Source organism: Panthera uncia, chromosome B1, assembly GCF_023721935.1.
Source record: "Panthera uncia isolate 11264 chromosome B1, Puncia_PCG_1.0, whole genome shotgun sequence".
NCBI lineage: Eukaryota > Metazoa > Chordata > Mammalia > Carnivora > Felidae > Panthera > Panthera uncia.
This window is the reverse complement of record NC_064811.1, coordinates 11,176,314-11,198,813: the sequence shown is the minus strand read 5'-3', so window position 1 is coordinate 11,198,813 and position 22,500 is coordinate 11,176,314. Positions and strand designations below refer to the sequence as shown.

Sequence of the window (22,500 nt, the reverse complement as noted above, 5' to 3'; positions counted from 1 at the left end):
CCCCCCAACCTGCGTGGTGAGCCCTGCCAGGAGCCAGCTGGCCATAGCTGGGTTGGCTGGGGGGACAGGCTACGTTCAAAGTCTCCAGCTGGCACCCGTGCCGGAATGCAGATTTCCTAAGCAACTGGGCTGTAGAAGATGCTTCTCCGGCAGACCATTCCCCAGTCATAGACCTCCTAGTGTCATATGGCTGGTTGAATGGTCCCTGCCTCCCACTCACTTTCCCCACAGATAACCAAACGCAGTGCAGGCACGAGGTTCCTCTCCTGTACTGTCGCTGCTCTGAGTCCGGGCCTGGCCCAAGCTGGCTGCTCTGTGGCACGGCCCAAGACCGGGCCACTGTGTGTATTTTGTCAAGCATTTTGCCTTTACGTTTTCTCATTCTTTATGCTTCTTCTATGCATAATAGTGGTGCGTGTCCCTCTCTTCTTTTTTTTTTTTTTTTAATTTATTATTATTATTTTTTAATGTTTATTTATTTATGAGACAGAGAGAGAGCATGAACGGGGGAGCATCAGAGAGAGGGAGACACAGAATCTGAAACAGGCTCCAGGCTCTGAGCTGTCAGCACAGAGCCCGACGCGGGGCTTGAACTCACGGACCGCAAGATCATGACCTGAGCCGAAGTCGGCCGCTTAACCAACTAAGCCACCCAGGCGCCCCGCGTGTCCCTCTCTTCTGACCGAACTGGCTCTAAGCCTTGCTCTGTCTCTAAGGTACTTCCACCTGTGGGTTTTGATTGCTGTAAAAGTAGAATGGTAATTTCTAAGGAAGCATCAAGGTCTGAAATAAGGAGTCTTTTAAATATCTAAAATCATTTAATTAAAGTTTTAAATCCCTATGTGTTATTTCTGGCGAGGAAGAAAGCATAATTATGGAAAATAGGGAGTGCCAGACTAGAGAGGTTATTTGAAGCTTCCAGAGTCAGGGAGACGAGGAACAAAGGAAAAGCAGTGTAGGGGCCATGGGGTCAAGGGAATGGGAAACTTAGGGCTACAAAAAGCCAGAGCCTGGAGAGGCATGGGCATGTCCCAACAATGAACCCGAGTTTCAAAAGTTGGACATTTTCCCATTTTAGTCTTGGTCGGAGTCCCCTGTGGTACAAGAGCAACAGAATGGGACTCAGTGTCAGGCTCCTGTAGAACCTTTCACTGTGGCCTTTTCCCCCCGGGGCTCCATTTTACTCACATTTCTTCAAAATATCCTATAGTTCCCTAAAGAAGAAAATATGCTCACCTAAATGGAAGTTCAAGTTCTTCATTCCAGCTGGGGTTTGGTCCTTCAGCTGTAGTTGTGTGGCAAATCGTTCGTTGAAAAGAAACTTCTACAAAAGGACGCACTAAAACCTTAAACACAAGAGCGGATCATGAGAGTCTAGAACAATTAGCTGAATTATTTTGTTCTTAGCAGAGGTAGAATATGTTTACCAAAGAGTATGTTTCCAAAGAAAATGAAGTGGAAAAGAGATGATAAAGTTTGTAGGCAGTTATTAAGGGGCAAGCTTCTAAGCAGAAACCCAGAATTGAGGTATTTCACCTGGCCGAGGGGGTAGTCAGCACTGTGGGTTGGGCTGTGTGTGGTTGGGGAGGCAGCATGCTTTTCGCTGAAAGTCCTTGAAGACCTTGATGGCTGCTGGAATTTGCTAGGAGGGAAAATGTATGACAGAAATTAATGACAAGAAAGGTCTAATGAGATACTCAGCAAGGTGGCTTCTCCGAAGACGTATGGCTCTGGTGACAGACATTTTCTTAAGTTTGTTGCCACCTCAGAAAGCTTCTTCCACCGCTAGGCCTGCATGTTTGGCCGGAACGGAGAAAAGGGTCCTCTCCACCCACTCCTCTCCCAGGGGGTGCCCTAATGAGGAATCTGTTCCCCCAACAAGAGAGAGCCTCAGTTCCTCTGGGAACTGAGTGGCCGAATCTTCAGCTCCCTGGCCAGTCTGCCCCATCTCGTCCAGTTCCCCTCCCACTGCATTCTCCGTGACCCTGCGCTTTCCAGTAACCTCGAGCTACCTATCCTCAGTAAGACCCTCTCTCCAGGCCCTGCCATGCCTCTCTGGGAAAGAGGCGCTCAGAGATTCCTAGCTAGAGTTAGGATGTATGGGTCTTGCCCTCTTTCCCTTTGGGGATTCTTTTTTTAATTTTTTTTTAATGTTTATTTACTTTTGAGAGACAGAGACAGAGTGTGAGCCAAGAAGGGGCAGAGAGAGAGGGGGACACAGAATCTGAAGCAGGCTCCAGGCTCCGAGTTGTCAGCACAGAGCCCGACACAGGGCTCGAACCCACGAACTGTGAGGTTGTGACCTGAGCCGAAGTCTGGCGCTTAACCGACTGAGCCACCCAGACGCCCCATCCCTTTTGGGATTCTTAACAAAAAGAAACGAAGGTCACCTCCGGAGGGTCTCTCCCAGCCACCACTCCCCTCATCCTAACAACGCACCTGCATATTTGTACTGAAGTTTATGACTTACCAAGTATTTCATATTCATTACCAGGCAAAGTAGAAATTCTCTCTTTCTACCAAACTGTCTAACCTTTTCCCAGATAAGAGTTTCGGACAAACCATGAGACAATAAGAGTAGATTATTTAACACAACAGCTGCCAGAGAAACCCTTTTTCTTTCTGGAATGCCATCGATTACAGCATTACAGAAACATCTGTGAAGTGCCCACTGTATTTGAAGCCCTGTGTTAGACTCTGGAGCTGCAAAGACAAATCAGACACACTGCAGCTCCAGCTAAAATGGCCGGTAGACGCGTAAAGAAATAATCACAATACAGTGGGATACACATTAGCCCATCGGGATGGGCGCGAGCCATCAGAGTACAGAGAGGGGGATGAAGAAGAAAAAATCCTATTCAGTTGGATGCAAAGGTAGAGGGTCAAGATTCAGGCGGGCTTAATGCACGAGTTGATATCTGAGCTGTCTGGATGAGCCTACACTGAAATGTAGAGCACAGAGGATCAACTAAGCTTCCTTGTAATTTGAATGAAATGGTTTAACACTTAAAAGGTATTCTGTAGAGGGGCGCCTGGGTGGCTCAGTCAGTTATGTGTCTGACTCTTGGTTCCGGCTCGGGTCACGATCTCACGGTTTCTGAGTTCAAGCCCCCGTGTCAGGCTCTGCGCTGCCCCTCCCCTGCCCTCTCTCTCTTTCTCTCAGATAAAGAAACTTAAGAAAATTAAAAAAAAAATTCTATAGAGACAAAGATAAGAGAAACACCTGTACGTTATTTTAAAAGACAGCTTTACTCCCCACGGTTGAGCCGTGACGTAATCAAGGTGAAGGGGTTGGGCTGTGGCTCCTCAGAGATTCAAGAGCTTGAATGCACACTTACTAGTGACCAAATGCTGGGAACAGTGGGTGACATCAGATGTTCTGTGACGGGTGGAAGACTTAGTAAAACAATAGGGCAAAAGACTGGATGGGGGATCAATTTCACGGGAAGACCCTGGGGAGGAAAGAAAGTGCCACAGGCCAGATCGGTGTTCTTCTGTGGATCAGACCGAGCTCGATGACCCTGGACAAGTCACCCAGACATTTGCCCTGTCTTAAAATGGAGACAGCAATCGTAGCGAGAAGCAAGTGACATAATACACACGAAAGAGGCTTAGCGTAATGTCTGGAACCCGACGAATGGGCGAGAAAGCGCAGCCTCCCTCCTTACACTGGCAGGTGCATCGGCAGATCCAAGTTTTAATTCTGGCTCCTTCTTACTTCACGAGACCAGTGCTCTAACCCCCCCGAGCTCCGGAGCCACTCTTTCTTTCTTTAATTCTTGCTCATCTCTGTTCTCTAAGGGGATAAGAAACTCAGGCTCACCTTACTCTGGTTGAGGGGTCGCCCTGTGCCCCAGTGTCGTGGAACACAGCAGGCATCCCTCATTTCTCAGAGCAGATTAAGGGGAAGTCACATTTTTATGCTCAGAGGGTGTATGTTCAGCACCTAGGACATAACACCTTTCGGGTATCTGCCCTGCTCACACCCGCTTCTCTGAGAACTGTTCCCCACCTTCAGGCCTGGGCCTGGGGACCCTGCCTCTCTGGTTATATAGGTGATTAGACCATGGGTCAACACCTGACCCAAGTTAGAACCCTCAGCTTCTCTCCTGAGAAGCTGATGCTTGTGGACGGTGCCCTGGCTGAATGGATGGCTTCCCTCACAGGGAGAAGAATAAAGCAAACCCACAGAAGGAAGTGAGCAACAGAGACCACGGGCCTCAGAAGAGCCACCCCAATCTTTACGGTCCACTGTGTAGTTCAGCTGTGCCTCTTTTTAAAAAAAATTTTTTTTTAATGTTTTTTATTTATTTTTGAGACAGAGGGAGACAGAGTATGAGCAGGGGAGGGGTAGAGAGAGGGGGAGACACAGAATCGGAAGCAGGCTCCAGGCTCTGAGCTGTCAGCACAGAACCCGATGCAGGGTTGAACCCAAGAACCGTGAGATCATGACCTGAGCTGAAGTCGGATGCTTAACGGAGTGAGCCACCCAGGCGCCCCCAGCTGTGCCTCTTAACCTTGAGTTCTTTGAGACACAATAAATCCCCTCTTGAGCCTAAATTGACTGAGTTGGTCTATGACTTGCAACCGACAGGGCTTTGGCTTCCGGAAGACCTCCCCCCATCCCTGGACAGAACAGCGACTGCGTTAAAGGTGGGAGTGGACGTGCTATAGAGAAGTGAACCACTCGGCGGGGCCCCTGTCCTCTCCATCCCAGGGCTGTCTGGACGGCTCTCACCTTGCTGTCGCCTTCCTCACAGGAATGTCATAAGCCCGGATAATGTTCACCAGCACCTTTATGTCTCCGTCGGACAGGTTCTGGGCCGTCACCTTCTTCCGGCCTTTTCTCCTTGGCCTCAGTGGTCGCTTTTGTTCTGCCAGCTTGAAAAGGCTTAGCCCCAAAATGCTAATGATTACAGAACAGGATTAGGACTCTAAGGAAAAGAAAGATCTGGAAAGTTGTGAGACAGCTTCCCAAACTCTCCCCCTAGGTCCCTCAAAGGCCCCTGAAAAACTCTTTTGTCTGTTTAAGGAGGGTGGAAATCGCCAAGGAATTCTCCCGAGACTGGGGAGAGCCTCTGGGGTGGATCACTAAGCCGGATTTCAGCTGCTACCGATCAGAGGAAGAAAAGTGTGCTCGGGCCCCTCCGCCTCGTGCTCTGCCTTGCTCATCCCGGGTCCCTCCCCCTCAACTGTGCAGGTGCTCTCCTGCTCTCCTGGCCCCAGGGGCCCAGCCACACTGCAGGAAGGGGTGCTCCCTCTCCTGAGCCCCAGGGCACTTCCCGGGGGGGGACTCCTGGGTCTGCTCTTTGACCTTGGGCAAATTTGCTCACCTCTTTACGTCTCTGTTTCATCATCTGTAAAATGGGGATAATCATACCTCCCTTCTGGGGTTGCAGAGAGGATAAAGTGAGGGGGTGTATGCAGAGCACCCCTGCCCTGGTCTAGCACTTGCTGGATACCCTAAAATGGTGGCTGCTGGGAAGATGACCGTGACACGATGGCAGTGGAAGGGGAAGGGCAGGAGGAGCCCCCTCATCCCTTCCCTCTCAATGAGGCAGAATCCCGCAAACACTTCCAGGAGCACACAAGCACTGTCGGGGAATCGTGGTGGGAGAAAGGGCCACGAAGCAGGTAATTCTATGCCGGCCCAAAGCCTGAACAGAAGCACAGAGGTGACTTTGTATCCACAAGCTGACATTACCGTGCCCAGCGCCAGGGGACAAGGCCAGCTGCACAGAGCCGGCTCTTGCTTCTCTGCCTCCCTGCTTGACCAGCGGCCTCTTTCCAAGGGGCACATGCCAGCCTTGGAGTTGGGTGGGGGGATGGCTCCCGAGGGACTCCTGTTTGTTCCCAGGGTCTTCTGTCTCACAGAGCAACTGCTATTTACCAGCACCTTCTATGATCAAGCAGAGTGCGAGGTGCCATACGCAGAATATTTCTAATCCTGACAAGTAGAACGTTTACCCCAGTTCTCATATGAAGTAACCGGAGGCTTCTGGGAGGTGACAGGTGACAGGTGTCTGGGAGGTGACAGGATTTGCTGAAGGCTCCCAGGGGGAGAGCTGGGGTTCCAACTCTGGTCACTCTGACTTAAACAGCCAGCTTCTTCCTCTTTTAAAAATACTTACATATATTTATTTCTAACTCACTTAAAACAAGAGCAGACCCATCACATGTTAACATAATGTAAAGGTATGAAAAATAGCTATCTTTCCCCCACCAAAAAAAAAAAAAAAAAAAGAGAGAGTGTGAGGACAGTGATACCGTAAAACTTTTTCTGTGTGTGACTTGTTATCTACATTTTAGTGTTGTTAATTTATTTTTACTGAGATATAGTTGACATAGAACGAACGACTAAATTTCAGGCATAGATACATTTAGATACTGGGATATGACTGCCACCGTGGTGTTAGCTAACACCTCTAGAATGTCACATAATTATCATTTCTTTTTTTGTGGGGAGAACAATTAAGATCTAGACACTTAGTAACTTTGAAGTTTATGATACAGTACTGACTATATTCACCTGCTGTGCCTGAGATCTCCGGAGCTTTTTTATCTACCAGCTGCAAGTCTGTAAGCCTCCAGCAACATCTCCCCGATTCTCCCAACCCCTAGCCACTGGTAACCACCGTTCTACTCTGTGTTTAGGAGTTTGGCTTCTTTAGATTCCACATAGAAGTGAGATCATACAGTATTTGTCTTTCTCTGATTTATCTCACTTAGCATAATGCCCTCAAGGTTCATGTTCTTGCCACTGAAACCTGTCTTATTAATCACTCTGCCAGGACACCCACCTAACCCAAACTTGGGGACCTCAGAGGGACACCTTTGCCAGGGGGTCCTAACGTGGCACATCCTTTCCCTTTGTCGAAACTTCTCCCCTTTTCTCAGGACACTTGGCTGCCCTCCCAGGAGTCAGCATGGGAACATCTTGGCGGCTGGGACCATTAAATATAGAAACATCTTAGTTTAACACTAAGAACAAACCAAAATTAAAAGAAGAAAGAACATACCCTGAGCCTTCAGAACTTAATGCAGAAAGTAAAGCAGAAAAAGAAAAAAGAAAGAAATGAAATGGAAAAACAGCAAGAAATATCATCATCTATTCTAAAGTGTAAGTTTCATGACTGAAAAAATACAGTGACTGGACTCTGGGCCTGGAACGAAGAGGGAGGGTTTGCGTGAATTTGTGTGGGTACAGCCCTTCCTTCTGTACATGGACGGAGGCCAAGTCCAAGAAAGGGACTGCCATGCATAGACATTTTTTGTCTCCTTCCCAGCTTGGTGGTGGAGACGAGGCGCATGATAGGAAATCACCTTTTTAGGAGATCAAGAGATTTAATCACAGAAAGGGTCAGGAAGTTAGTGGGGTACACAAGACCACCAGTATAGAAAGTTATTTTTCATCTTTTATGCTTCCACTTTGAGTTGAGAACATGTAAGGATTATTCTAATAGGGAAATCAATCAAGCAAATGCAGTCAATCCCCAACTTCTATGTAAATCTCCATTTTCCCTGTTGCCCCTGTCCCCTCACCAAACACACAGCAGCTCTCTGCCTCCCCCCAGCCCCTGACCTGGGGCCGCAGTGCTCGTTCCGGCCACCCCCTCTGTCTAGTGTGGGGGAGTGAGGGGCAGTGTGGCGAGGGGAGGTGGAGGGCAGGAGCGTGGGCGGGAGGGCAATGCCGTCAGACGTGGTCTGATGGCAGCAAGGAACTGGCAAAGGCTGTGAAGTGGACTTGGGAGGTGAGATGGTGTCTACTGGGCATATGATGGAGAGCATCTCATGCGACTTAACAAAACCCCCCCAACTAAGGTAACCATTAGGCATCGATCACGTTTTACTGGTTCCCAGCAATACTGGGGGCCCAAGCGCATACCATGCAAGGATAAGAATTCTCTATTTACATGAAAATTTTCATATAATACAATAAAAATAATTTTTATAAGAAACAAAAGATTTGTTTGCTTTTACCTGATATTGGGAACTTCTTCTTCTACTATCAAATCCGAAAGAAGAAAATGGTGTTTTGCAATTAGGAAACGATTGATCACTGATTCTCTAACCTGAGGACAAACGTGTATTTTATTTAAAATGTTCCTGTCACATAGACTTCACAGGTCACTCCCTAAACCCCTTTGAGTGTTCACCCGATGTCACCTCAGTTGTCCCAGCACACTTGCACTTTCCTCCCCAGCGCTGATCTCTTCCCCTATAAATCACCCCGCTTTGCTTGTTAGTGTAAGCTCCCTAAGGCACAGGGGTTTCTGTTTTGTTCACTGCTCTGTTCTTGGGACCTGGGAAATTTCCTGGTGGATGACAGTGGAATTTTTCAGAATGAATGAATAATTGCAAAAAATAGGACCGATCTTGAAGCACACACATTTCAGATTCTGGAGTTCTTCCTCTATTCAGATTGATTTACTTTTTTTTTTTTTTTTTTTTAATTTGTTTTTAGAGAAAGAGTGCAAGCAGGGGGAGGGGCAGCCGAGGGGAGAGAGAGAGTGAGAGTGAGGGAGACAGAGAAGGAGAATCCCAAGCAGGCTCCACACTCAGCACGGAGCCAGACGTGGGGCTTGATTCCATGGCCTTGGGATCATGACCTGAGCTGAAACCAGGAGTCGGATGCTTAACTGACTGAGCCACTCAGGCACCCTTAGACTGGTTTACTTTCTAATTATTCTTTATTTTTTTTTAAAGTTTATTTATTTTGAAAGAGAGAGAGAGTGCAAACGGGGCAGAGAGAGGGGGAGAGAATCCCAAGCAGGCTCTGTGCTGTCAGCGCAGAGCCCAAAGCAGGGCTCGAACCCACGAACCATGAGATCATGACCTGAACCGAAATCAAGAGTCATACGCTCAACCGAGCCACCCAGATGCCCCTCTAATTATTCTTCAAATAGAGGGCCTCTGAAATGTCATAAGTTGTTTTCTTATAAGGAGCTGCAGGGTAGATCAACTGGATGGGAAAAATGTAGTGTAGTGGCTGTAGCATTTCCTACAAGTTACATTTACTAAACGAAGGAAGGGCAAACGGGTATTTCAAGTTTTTAGTGCATTAGGGCAGTTAGTACGTGGCTCATAAAACTTTTTCATTACAAAGGTGATATGATGCAAACATTCAAATATGAGAAAAATCACGACTTAGAAATTGTGTCCCCTGTACTCATACTCCACGTAAGATAACCACTGATAATAAGCTGAGATACATCCTAGTGTTTCACATGTTCAAATTAATTTCTTATCTGTAATTACGAGCAAATAAGTGATAGTTAAGTATCCCATAGATAACTCGGAAGAATAAAGACCACTCTCCCCCCAGTCTTAGGGTGCTGGCTATGTTCCCCCGGTGGGGACTCTGTAAAATGATTTTCCTTACCTGTTGGAGGTACTTGGCTACCATGGCCCTATGGGGATCTATGTGGTCCTTGGTTTCAATTACATTTCTGTCTCGTAACCGTTTCTCATAGTCCTAAGATGAAAAAGGAATAATTTTATGATTTTAAAGTACTAGTACCCCTCCCCCCCATGCCCTTCTTGAGACGACAGAATTTATCCCATGTGGTTCAAGTAATAAACTATGGTTCTAAATGTGTCTTCCACCTTCCTCTTCACAATTGGTTTCAAAATTGATCTTTGACGCAGTATGCCAGTTTTGGAATCAGTTGGTTGAACTGCCTTAGAAGTAGAAGATAATTCTGTAGAGCAATTTCAACTCAGGATGTTCATGTAGGAAGACACAGAGATACAGAGATAACAGAGAGACCCCAGAAGCTCAGCTCACCCAAGCAACTTAGCCGAAGCGTCTGCTTACATTTTTGTCTTTTCTATTTTAAGTAGAGCAATGGCAAAAATAATAAGTAGCCTCTGGCTGCAGCTGATTTGGGTTGCCTCCCTGGAGGAGAGTGGTGGGTGGGTTAGCTCTGTCTTAGGCTGCCGTGCTTTGCTCTGTCAATAAAATTTTCGGGGGCCGGGGAGCTGCCATGTTCTGCTTTAGTCCTCTGGCCACAGCTCAATATCCAGGGTCGCTCCTAACCCGGCCTGGGCAACTCAAGCCAGCTGTTCCCAAGATTTTTAAGCTTGGGACAAAAGGACACCTCTCTCTCTGCTGGCTGAAGCCACTAGATGTGAGCTTGGATGATGCTGGTGACCATGCAGCCAAGTAGAGAATCTGCCCACAACGAGGACCAAGGGAAGCCCAGGCAGGACAGAACTGCGTCCTGGTGAGTGTTCAGGTTCTGGATCGGGTGTCCCTGAGGCATACGTGAACTCCTGCCATTCACGCCCCCTTAGATATTTAATCCATTTTGGCATTTCATCATCCAATAAACTTTCTCGGTGCCCAAGGTAGCTTCATTTGGCTTTTTATCACTTACCATCACGAGTCCCAACTAATACAAAGAAGAACCAAGTCATCAAAAATATTCTCCAATAGTTTCTATAGTTTCTGCATAAAAAATCATACTGGGTTCCATTTCTAATGACTCCCCATTTACCTCAGCAAACACTAACTTGCCCGTCAGGCTTTCACTGGCCTGTCCGGCCTACACTGGCCTTTCACCTGTAGTTCCTCAAAGGCTCACCACCTGCCAGGGACCCCTCCACAGCCAAGCCTGTGCCCAGCCCCGCCCCCGGGCCCCCCCCCCCCCCCCTGGCCCCCGGGGGGCCCCCCCCCCCCCCACAGTGTTTACCAGGCTTCCTAAATATTTAATGGATTAAAATGGCATTGAATTACTGACAGTTTGTTATAACGTGGCAGGATAATTTCCCATATTAACACGTAAGATACTTTTCAGACTTACGATTCTAATGCCTCTTAGTTTATATGTCATTATATTGGGCAAAGAGACTACTTAAACATTAAGTGTAAAAAAAAAATAATGGAAAAGTTATGTGAAGCGTTCGAAACGAGAAACCAACATCGCTACGGAGAACACGACAGCAAGAAGATACACTCATCATAGTACAAGCCAAATGGCACAGACATATTTAATTACTGTATTAACTCCTCCATGGCAATTTCTTACCTGGAATACCTTTTCCATAATTTCCCGGTCATATGCTGGAATTTGCTTGTAATTTCGGAATTCTGGCACCTCTTGGCTTCTAAGACAAAGAAGCCGGAATCGTTTGGATCTATTTAACTCCTCATCTGAAACAAAGTTAAATTCTTGCTGCAGCTGTTCCAGTCGAAAGAAATCAGGGACGTAGGATTCACCGCTAGTAGCAACCTATGGAAAACAGAAGAGGCACAGCTTTGGATGGCAGGCAGATTGCATCTCAAGAAACCCAGCACCGGGCTCTCGGTTTGGGAATGGAAGCTTAAGAGTCTTAGACGGGGAGACTTGAAACATCCCGCATTTAAGGACAACATATGTTGAAATCTAATAGTAACGAGTCAGGTGCCGTTATATTCATGTCCTGGCTATAAAAAGTACCGCAACTCATTTTTCCAAAAAAAAAAAAAAAAAAAAAATCATAAAGTTCATTTTTTTGGGTACGCATGCTCCCCCCATAGGTGTTATGTAAATATACAGAGTGAAAATTGGGAGAGTTATATCAGTGTATTACTAGATGCCTGCAGGAAATAAGGTTGCGTATATACACAGTGTTACCATAAAATCTAATATGTGAATTTAATATATGTTATATGTAACTTAATATAACTTTAAAGATATATTTAACAAAATGTGATTTTTCAAATATACGTAGGCACACATGTAGATAAAGGCCCCAGAATTGGCTGGTCAGTTCAAATCAGTTGGCTGATCACCGGCTCCACGGTCATGCTGTCTCCAAACAGCACCTCGTGGCCCTGGTCACCGAGTAAAGACAGATCTGGGCGCCAGTCCCCGCTGCCCCGTACACCGGCTAGGAAAGGATGGTCTCAGGGTACCGCTGGGAGGCTGAGCGGGTGAGGCTACACTCTCCCGGGCGTCTGCTTGCCCCTCTGCTGGGTGCTCTGCCAGTGGGAACCTCCTCCTCGCAGAAGGAAAGCCAGGGAGCCGAGATTCGCCAGGGCTTTGCAGTGGGCGAGGTGATCCTGCTGTGAAAATCCATAAAAAGAGGTCCTGGGGCACCTGGGTGGCTCAGTTGGTCGAGCATCGGACTGTGGCTGATGCCAGATCATCAGGTCATGATCTTGCGGTTTCTGAGTTCGAGCCCCACATTGGGCTCACTGCTGTCAGTGTGGAGCCTGGAGCCTGCTTCAGGTCCTTTGTCCCCCCTCTCCCCTCTCTCTCTGCCCCTCCCCGGCTTGCACTCTCTCTCAAATATAAACAAATATTGAAAAAAAAATTGAAACAAGAAAGAGACAGGTCTGGAAGGCCATCCCTGTGTTTTGTCCTTCTACACGAAGACAAATAGTTAAAAAGAAAAAAAAAACGAAGGTGACATTTATACTATATTGTTGCTGATTTAAAATGGTAATCGAAACGTGATTTGAAACCTCTTTATGGAACAGACTACGCTCTAGGTAATGTGGTCTATTCCTCCTAATACTTCTCTTAGTCACACTAAGAAGTATCATTGAGTTGGAAGGAAAACTTATAAAGGCAAATGTCAGAATAAACCCAAGCTTGCTTTGCGACTTACCTTGGAAAGTCTAGGACAGAAATGAAAATGACAGAAATAAAAATGTTATCCTGGTTACAGTTACCCTGCTGATGAACTCCCACTAGTGAACATGGTTACAGAACGCGTTGCTGTGGTCACTTTCCGGATCATCTACTTGTTTATTATATTTTTGTGGGAATTATGACCTTGGGAGCAAAAACAATTGTATCTGCTACCAAGGAGAATCATTTACTGACTAATGTTCCATTTTATTTATAAACTCACTGAAGAAAGAATTTCGAATGTTATGATAGATGCAAGCAATTTATCTCATACATACTTAAATCTAAACGATAATCTAATTAATCATCAAATGGGAAAATAAACGAACAAAACCACCGTTTCTTAAAAGGCCTCACCAGGTGTGATGAACGGGCACGTGCTCTGAAATGGTCTTGGATCCGCGTCCTTACCGGCCATGTGACCTCGAGCAGGTGACTCTGAGCACCTGTACTCAGGTTCCTTTCCAGGGGAGGGGCCAAACAAGGCCTTTCGTTAGGGTTTTACAGAGGTTAGCGGTAAGAGGAACAGCAACACCGTAACAACAGCTAATATTTGCTGCACACCGATTGTGTGCCCCGCTAACTGTTGAGATGAGGCATTGCACGTCGTCATGGCCACACTGCGAGGGTGTCACAGTGCTTAGAAGCATGAGTGCTCGCCCTGATCACACAGCCAGGCAGGGGCAAAGCCGGCCTTGAAACCTGTCATTCAACCCGGCACGCGTGTTCTTAAACACTATCGCGCTGGAGAACACAATGCGAAAGAAAACGCGTGTAAAGGGTCGAGCTGTGTCTATTATTGGCACAGCAAGTGGAGAGATGCAGTGTGTGCATGATGGTGCCACGTTACCGAGATTAGCTGCATCAAAGGGGCATTGTTGGGGTCATTCGGGTCGAGCTTGGACTCTGCTGCCCACTTGGCCAACTTGTTCAAGTCTGTCAGTCCCGATGTGCCGATGGACGAGATGGCATCTGCTCTCTTCAAAGCACTGGAAAAGAAGTTAATGCCGTGAGATGGGCTTTTTCACAGAGCACTTTGCCTCAGGCCTGCGAAATCCCAGGGACGGCACTGCCTAAGGAGGCTGTTACGTCTAAGGGAGAAAATCTGATCACAAGGAAGGAGTTTTGCCGTTTTTCTTTGCTCGATGACTGCTATTAAATACGTTTTGGGGGGTGCGTGGGTGGCTCGGTCGGTTAAGCGTCTGACTCTTGATTTTGGCTCAGGTCACGATCTCATGACTCAAGAGTTGAAGCCCCACATCGGGCTCTGTGCTGACAGTGTGGAGCCTGCTTGGGATTCTCTCTCTCTTCCCCTCCCCCTGCTCACTCTGTCTCTGTCTCAAAAAAATAAATAAATAAACATTAAAAAATACACATTTCAGGGACCATAGAGAAGAGTGCATGGTAGAAGAAAATACTTGCACACCACACATCTGATAAGGGATTAATGTCTCAAGTATATATGGAACTCATAACTCAATAGCAATAACACAAAGAATCTAATTAAAACACGGGCAGAGGACCACAAATAGACGTTTCTCCAAAGAGGACATCCAGATGGCCAATAGACACGTGAAAAGATGCTCAACCGCACTTGTCATCAGGGAAATGCAAATCAAAACCACAGTGAGATATCACCTCGCACCTGTCAGAATGGCTAAAATAAAGAACACAAGAAAGAGTAAGTGTTGGCGAGGCTGTGGAGAAAAGGGAACCCCCGTGCACTGTTGGTGGGAATGTAAATTGGTGCGAACACCGGAGAACAGTCCGGAGGCTCCGCCAGAAATTAAAAGCGGAAGTGCCATGTGATTCAGCAATTCCGCTTGTGAGCATACACCTGAAGGACACAAAATCGCTGTCCTAAAGGGGTGTCTGCGCCCCCATGATTATTACAACATGATTCATGAGAGCCAAGGCGTGAAAACAACTGAAGTGCCCCTCAGTGGGTGAGTGGATAAAGAAAACGTGGGATGTCACCATAAAAAAGGAGGAATCCGGCCATTTGCAACAACATGGACGGAGCTCGAGGGCGTTGTGCTGGGTGAGATAAGTCACACAGAGCGAGGCAAATAAGGTGGGATCTCACTTATATCTGGAATCGAAACCAAAACCCAAAACCAAAACAAAACTTGTGGAAACAGAGAACGGGTCGGTGGTGGCCAGAGGTGGGGCGGGAGAGGCGGTGGCCAAAGGCGGTCAAGAAGTCCAAAGTTCTCGTTGTACGATAAAGACGGTCCAGAGATCTAACGCACAGTTGACAGTACTTCACCGCACATTTACAAACTGCTGAGAGAGCAGATCTTAAAAGTTCTCACGGCAAGGAAAGCACAACTTGCAGCTACGTGTGGTGATGGATGTAAGGTAGACTTACTGTGATTATTTCACAATATATCCACTTATCAAATCATTACATGGTACACCTTAAACTCATGCCACGTGTCAGTTATATCTCAATAAAACCAAAAAAAGAAAAAGAAGTATCCCTACAACCCTGCCCGGGGCGTAGAAGCGTCCCGCGTCCCTGGATCGGGGCCAGTGAGAAGGAGCCTGCGCATTCGGTTCAGGGTGGCCTGAGAGCCTCACTTCCCACTCACCTGGGGACCCCTCGTAGCCGAGGCCAAAATACAAGAGGAAAAAACGGACGCACAACGGATTGGGACACGACTGAATTCCCGGGAGGCCAGCGCTCTCAGCACCTTTGCGTCAGGGCTTTGTTAATGGAGCCGTGTCTCTTGCCTCTCACATTGTGTTCTACCTCCTCTCCTGAAGAGTGGGAGCTTTCGTCCCGGGTGTGAAACTCAGTGGAATGAGGACAGAATGCCGAGGCTCGAGGCCTCCTCTGGACGTGACCGCCCATCTCCTGACTGAGGAGGTGCTGACCAGATGTTCCTTGTTCTCGTCACAGGGACATCGGAATCGGGACGGAGAAGGCAGAAAGGGAGCGGAGCCTGGCCCGCTCTGTTTCCCCTCATGTCGAAAATGACAGTCTGTGACTTACAAACTGTCTTCTTGATGATCAGGATAAGTCCTTTTATTTATTATTATTATTATTATTTTTAAGTGCTTATTATTTTTGAGAGCGGGAGCACAGCAGGTGAGGGGCAGAGAGAGAGAGGGGGTCAGAAGATCTGAAAGTGGGCTCCACACTGAGAGCAGAGAGCCCGATGCAGGGCTTGAACTCACAAACCTCGAGATCATGACCTGAGTCCAAGTCTCATACTCGACCAACTGAGCCACCCAGGTGCCCCAAGTCCTCGTATTTTATGGTGGAGGCAACGGAGGCCCAGAATGGTTAAAGATGAACTCAAGACCCATCTGTTGGGGCAGGACAGAAGCCAGACTCGAACCCAGGCCACCTGGCCCCCATAGCCCAGGCTGCCTGGACAGGGACCAACCATAAGGAGGTGGGGCCTGCCTAGGGGTAAGTAGGTGAGGTACAGAGTGCCTAAGGATCTAGCAATCAAGGGAAAGAACTGACAATAGGGACCTTTATATAACCAGAAGGTTCTATGACAATCATCATTCACACTGAGGACCACCTATACGCAATCAGAGTCTCTGCATTTCCCCCCGTCTATAAAATGAAGCAAAAGAATACTTGAAGAATGAAGAATGAAGAAAAGAATACTTCACAGAGTTACCCGAGAGATTAAACAAGGCGAAATGCTTTTTGCTGTTTCTGGCACTGCTAAACATCTAATATTTATTAGGCTATTAATATTTTAATCTTTACCTCAAGTACCTTAAAAAACCATGAAATTACTAGCACATGAGAAAAAAGGGAAAGAATGTGATATTGCAAGCTTCCCCCCCCCCCCCCCCCCCCCCCCCGGATATCATTAATGCAAAGACATTACTCATCAAGTTATTATAGACACACATCACCTTCTAAATCCAATGTTCTGCTGTGACAGTGGAGGAATCAAAGGGATCCCATTTTCTCCAATGGCCCATGCCACGCTGTTGGACACTTTCCCCGAGGTCATGAGAATCAGTTGGTTGCTACCATCAGCTTCAAATGAGAAGGGCATTCCTAGGGAGACACCAGATTACACAGACGCTGTTTAGAAAAAGGGAGCGAACCCAGTCTTGGTGAGAAAGCAGACAGTAGGCGAACGGAACAGAGAGGATAGGGCTGGCAGGACAGAACACATAATTCACAGCAGCGGCACTGAAATTCTTCAGGCAGTGAGGTGCAGATAGGCCTCTTGGTTCCCTCTCTGACAGCAGGGTGTAGAGGTGACAATGAATGAGGCACTTTGGAGTGGGACCATTGGGTGCATATTCTGGTTCTGCCGCTTAACAGCTGTGTGACCACAAACAGATGACCTAACTTCTCGGAGCCTTAGTTTCTTTATACGTAAAATAGGGATAATAATAATACCTCCTAAAAAAGATTCCTGTGAAGACATCCATTTATTCACTCATCCAGTGGATACTAATTTGAGCTTCTGCTTGGCTCCAGGGACTATTCTAGGCGCGGCAGATGGCAGTAAAGACACAAAACTGATGAGAATCCCTGTTCTCAAGGAGTTGCTATTCCAGCAGGGGAGACAGGCAGTAAATAAGAGAAATGGGAGGAATGTATGGTTTGTTAGAAAGTGAGAAGTGTGAAGAGAAACCATAAATTAGGGAGTGTATACAGACAATGTGTATTTGGGGGTGGGTGGGAAAGGGCTGAACTTTTAGATGGGGTGGTAGGGAGGGCCTCCACAAGAGGGGACTTTTGAGTAAACGCCAGAAGAAAGTAAGGAAGTGAGACGATTTCTTGGGAAAGAGCATTTGTGGCAGGAGGAACAAGGCAAGTGCCCTAGGGAGGGAGTGCACCCGAATAAGGAGCCTTGTGTTACGTGGGGTCTTACATGCAGATCACTTAGCGTTTGGACCACTCAACAAATGTTAGCTATTCCTAAGCTACTGCGGCAACAGTAAGCCTCACTTACCGATTTGGCTTCTACCCATTGGAAATTAATGATAAAAAGCCTCGGGGCAGTTTGTTTAATCAAATAAAAGAAGAAAGATTTTCAAGCACTAAAAATAGTGACTTAGGGGTGCCTGGGTGTCTCAGTCAGTTGAGCGTCCAACTTTGGCTCAGGTCATGATCTCACAGTTTGTGGGTTTGAACCCCACATCAGGCTCTGTGCTGACAGCTCAGAGCCTGGAGCCTGCTTCAGATTCTCTCTCTCTCTCTCTCTCTCTCTCTCTCTCTCTCTGCCCCGCCTTCACTTGTGCTCCTTCTCTTTCTCTCTCTCTTTCTCAACAATAAATAAATAAACATTAAAAAAAGTAGTGCCTTCATGTCCTGGACTTACAGTTAATATTATTAGCCCAAAAATAATACCACTATTACACTGTAATAGCACCTTTGTGTTTTTTTCAGAGATCTTTCCTCTATATTGAACATCCACTTTAATCTTCAAAATAACCCCAAAACACATTAAAGGGGGTATCCTTAGATTCATTTTATGAATGAAGAAGATATTTAAAGAGATTACATCATTACTAGGGTCACAGAGCTTATCAGTGTGAGAATGGGAACTAAAGCCTAGGTCCCAGACTTTTATTTTATTTAAACATTTTTTTTAATGTTTATTTATTCTTGAGAGTGAGACAGAAAGACAGAGCATGAGAGTGAGACAGAAAGACAGAGAGAGAGGGAGACACAGAATCTGCAGCAGTCTGCAGGCTCTGAGCTGTCAGCACAGAGCCTGACGCTGGACTTGAACTCACGAACTGTGAGTTTGTGACCTGAGCCGAAGTCAGACGCTTAACCAGCTGAGCCACCCAGACACCCCTAGGTCTCCAGACTTTTAGGTTGATGATTGGATTTGAGCCCCCAAAGAATTCTTGCAGATAAATTTCCAAATATGTGCTCACAATAAAAAATCAAGAGACACACGAAGAAACAAGCCACCATGAATAAGAAGCAACAGGATCAGACCAATAAGCAGATAGGTACTGAAATGATCAGCTACAGAACGTTAAAAAAATATTTGTGATATGTTCTTAAAAATAAATGAAGTAGTGAAGGAATAAAACAATGAAATGGTTGAGAGTCTGAGGAAAGGACAAACATTATCAGAACTGACCAGACAGATTGGAAAAGAACAAAATAGAATTTCTGGAGGTGAACAATCCAATAATTAAAATGAAAAACCCAGTGATGAGTTTCAATGATTAGACACAGCCAAAGAGTGAATTCATGACTTGGAAGACAGATTTAAAGAAGTGTCACAGAATACAGCAGTGAAAGAAAAGGATAAGCAAATACATTATAGAGGTTAAGAAACATGGTAGACAGAGTGAGAAGGTCCATTGTATATGTAATTACAATTATAGGGGATAATAGAGAGAATATTAACTAATAATCTCCCTATTACAATATTTAAGTTTTTAAAACCTTTTCAGCCTTATAAATAATCCCCGGATATATATCTTATATACACAAAACTTTGTCCTCATTTCAAATTATTTTCTAAGAAAAGATTCCTAGAAGAAGAAACTAAGGTATCAAAGGCATTTTAAAGGTCCTGATTCACATTGTCGAACTACTTTATACTTGCATAGTTTTATGAATTTATTGGCCACCAATGGTATAAAAAATGACTGCAAAAAATTGTATATCATCATTTTAATTTGAATTTCTGAAAGCAGTTTTATAATTACCTGGTTGTTTGAAAATGAAAAAAAAAAAGTTATGTTCAAATCTGACAGTAAAACCGTGAGCCACTGAGGATAATGAGCTTTCCGTACCACTTCCAACACCCTCGTGGTCCAGGGTCACATGCTGGTTACTGCTAAACTCCACTTCTTCAATGGGAGCCCTTCCAGTGACAATGGTCGTTTCAGGAATAGGCAGAAACACTTCTGCCAGCAAAGTGGTGCCACTGTGTCCAACTGTTTCGTATACCTGAAATCGAGGAAGAGAAACAGACAAATAAAAATAGGAAGAGTGTGCTCACTCCCAGAGTTTAGTCCATTTATCTATGTTAATCACTGTTCTAGCCCAGAACACCCATTTCCGAGTGGAAAAGCTGAGTTGTGTTATGGTTCCCATGGAGACTAAATTGCACCGTATTTGTGGCCAAGTTGTTGACATCCTGTCCTCTTGTCTGGCCTACTTTCCAGACAAGAAAGTAGAGAGAGAGAGGGGTAGAGAGAGGGGTTAATCAAAGTAGCAGTCTACCACAATTGTTTCCATTTCAAACTGATACTCAGGTTATCTGGGGGAATGGGCTCCTTCCTTTTCCTGGCTTATGTTATTTCAGAAAGTGATGCCATCGGGTGGATTGGGTGAGATAAAGCGGACATGCCACCAGATGATTTTTTATTTACACCACCTTCAAGGTCAACAGGAGAAGTATCATACCTAGATGTACTCTAGAGTATCAGGTTCAAATCTACTATTCAGTACATCTTTCAGATTCTTCCCTTCAAGAGCTCATTTTATTTGTTAGCTGCTGAAACCATACCAGCTCCTTCTCCCAAGCAGGAGCAAACTAGACCAACGGTGGCTCTAGTCACTGTGGCGTGTCTTATTGTAATGCCGTCACTATGAGACGAAGAATCCAATGTCAAGGCAACCGTTGATTATGAATGTACAATGCAGCTTCAAGAGGAGCCTTTGTGCCATTGGATCAAATTTCTCTTGTATCCTTGGGTCATTTCTGTTTTGTGGAAGAAGATGACAAGATACCCACAGTTCTGCTGGCTTCTTTCCTGTTTTATTCTTTCCTTCCAAGAGGTCCCTGTGGCTGGTACACATTTCTCTAAAATGCCGATTCCACTCCTTTCACTTACTAATTAGATCTTCATATTTTTCTTCTTGTGCAATAGAGTCCCGCTATTGCAATAGACTTGTGCAATAGACTTCCCACTTACCGATGGAATGCACAAAGGTGACACTACGGACCCTCTGGACCCCCTCCACTCACCCCCTCCCCTTACAAGGCGTATGATACAAATTCTTTTCGAGGATGAAGATGAGGATGATTTTGTGCCAGGCCGCCATCCTGGCCCCATCTCCCTGGTATCCACCAGCTTGCATTTGCCACATGGCTGACTGAGCTTGGAGGGTCTACTGGGGCAAAGACAAAGACAAACACTACATAAGAACTGAACTCAGGACCCCAGACAATACCACTGTGAGCTATTCTTTTTTTTTTTTCATTAAAATAAAAAAAAATGTTTATTTACTTTTGAGAGAGAGAGAGAGAGAGAGGAGAAAGCAAGGGAGGGGCAGAGAGAGAGAGAGAGAGAGAGGGAGGCAGAAGATCTGAAGCTGGCTCTGTGCTAACAACAGACAGCCTGATTCAGGGCTTGAACTCACACACTGTGAGATCATGACCTGAGCCAAAGTTGGAAGCTTAACCATCTGAGCCACCCAGGCGTCCCTGCTGTGAGCTCTTCTAGCAGGCTGGGTGCCCTAAGAGACCTGTGATAGTCAGAACTTACCTGTGTGGAGTGGCCAAGTTCACCTAATTCAGGGCAAGCAGGAAGCCCATGAGTAAGCCACATTCTCCAAATTCATCTTTATTAGTAAAAAGATGATGTTTTGGTCTCTTTTAAAAATATCTTTTATAGGGGCGCCTGGGTGGGTCAGTCGCTTGGGTGTCCGACTTCGGCTCAGGTCATGATTTCGCATTTGAGCCCTGCATCGGGCTCTGTGCTGATAGCTCAGAGCCTGGAGCCTGCTTTGGGTCCTGTGTCTCCCTCTCTCTCTCCCCCTCCCCTGATCACATTCTGTCTGTCTCTCTCAAAAATAAATAAACATAAAAAAATAAAAAAAATCTTTTATGGAAAATGTCAAACATAAAACCCAGAGGAATAATATACCATGAACCGAAACCATCACCTGGCTTCAAATACCATTAGCTTATGACTGACTAATCTGGTTTCATCTATACTCTCATGCCTTCCGTCTCCACCAATATTTGGAACCCAGACATCATTTCATCTGTAAATATTTCAATATGTGTCTCTAAAAGATAATGATATTAAAAAGCATAGTTATAATACTATTATCACAATAGTTTCTTAGTAATGTCAAATATCAGTAAGTTTCGAATTTCCTTCAGAGTTTCCAAAAATTACTGTAAAACTTCGTTTGAATCAGGATCAAAATATATTCTATACAGTGCAACTGAGTGATAAGTCCCTCAAGGCTCTATTAACTTATAGGTGACCCTTCTCCCTTTTTATACGTTTCAAAAAACCACTTTTTCTCTGTATTTTTATTGGTTTAGAGGTCTAATGGGAAAAGGGGTGCCATTTATTGCTTGTCTCAACCTTGCATAAGAGCCTGTGGATTTGTAATCTTACAGAGCTCAAAGACCCTCGAACGGATTGTTTTTTCTTGCACAGGAGACCTTGGTTGACCTATTAAATTATGGACTCACTAGAATAAAGTTTCAGTTTGAGAAAATGTTAGGTTTTCTTTCCTTTTAGAAACTTTTTGTTCTTTGCCAAAACTTTGAGACATCTGTTTGTACGAAGCCCGGTATGGACTTTGGACCTGGTATTTTCTTCAATCTTTAGCACATTCCTATGAAGGATGGTTTGTGGTGAAGATTAAGCAAGCTAACAGACCCAACAATTCTGGATGATGGATTTGAAGCTCCAAGAGGAGAAACTCCCCTAGCCACTCATGTAGTAATTCAAAAAGCTGGAATTTGAATCCACAACTGTTTCACTGCAAAACTCATACCTTGTTTTGCTATATCTTCCTTATGGGCCAGGGACAGTCAGAAAGGTGATCAAATAATTAAGAATTCTTTTACAGCCAAAACGATGAACCAGAAAATATATTAAAGTTTATATTATATATATTAATATATATATTATTATATTAATATATTATTATATATCATAATATTATATG

At 45.4% G+C, this 22,500-nt stretch overlaps 1 protein-coding gene across 1 annotated transcript in view; it reads right to left on the bottom strand.

Moving 5' to 3' along the window:
- The window catches only part of CC2D2A (coiled-coil and C2 domain containing 2A), a 148,732-nt gene that overhangs the window by 35,571 nt on the left and 90,661 nt on the right, over window positions 1-22,500 (bottom strand). Inside the window, exons 18-26 of the mRNA XM_049630321.1 lie at window positions 19,374-19,530; window positions 16,506-16,653; window positions 13,471-13,609; window positions 11,031-11,234; window positions 9,383-9,475; window positions 7,981-8,072; window positions 4,739-4,906; window positions 1,537-1,642; window positions 1,237-1,346 (exon numbers count right to left, since the gene is read on the bottom strand). Of these exons, the coding sequence (XP_049486278.1) occupies window positions 1,237-1,346; window positions 1,537-1,642; window positions 4,739-4,906; window positions 7,981-8,072; window positions 9,383-9,475; window positions 11,031-11,234; window positions 13,471-13,609; window positions 16,506-16,653; window positions 19,374-19,530 (1,217 nt within the window). The remainder of the gene's footprint in view (window positions 1-1,236; window positions 1,347-1,536; window positions 1,643-4,738; window positions 4,907-7,980; window positions 8,073-9,382; window positions 9,476-11,030; window positions 11,235-13,470; window positions 13,610-16,505; window positions 16,654-19,373; window positions 19,531-22,500) is intronic.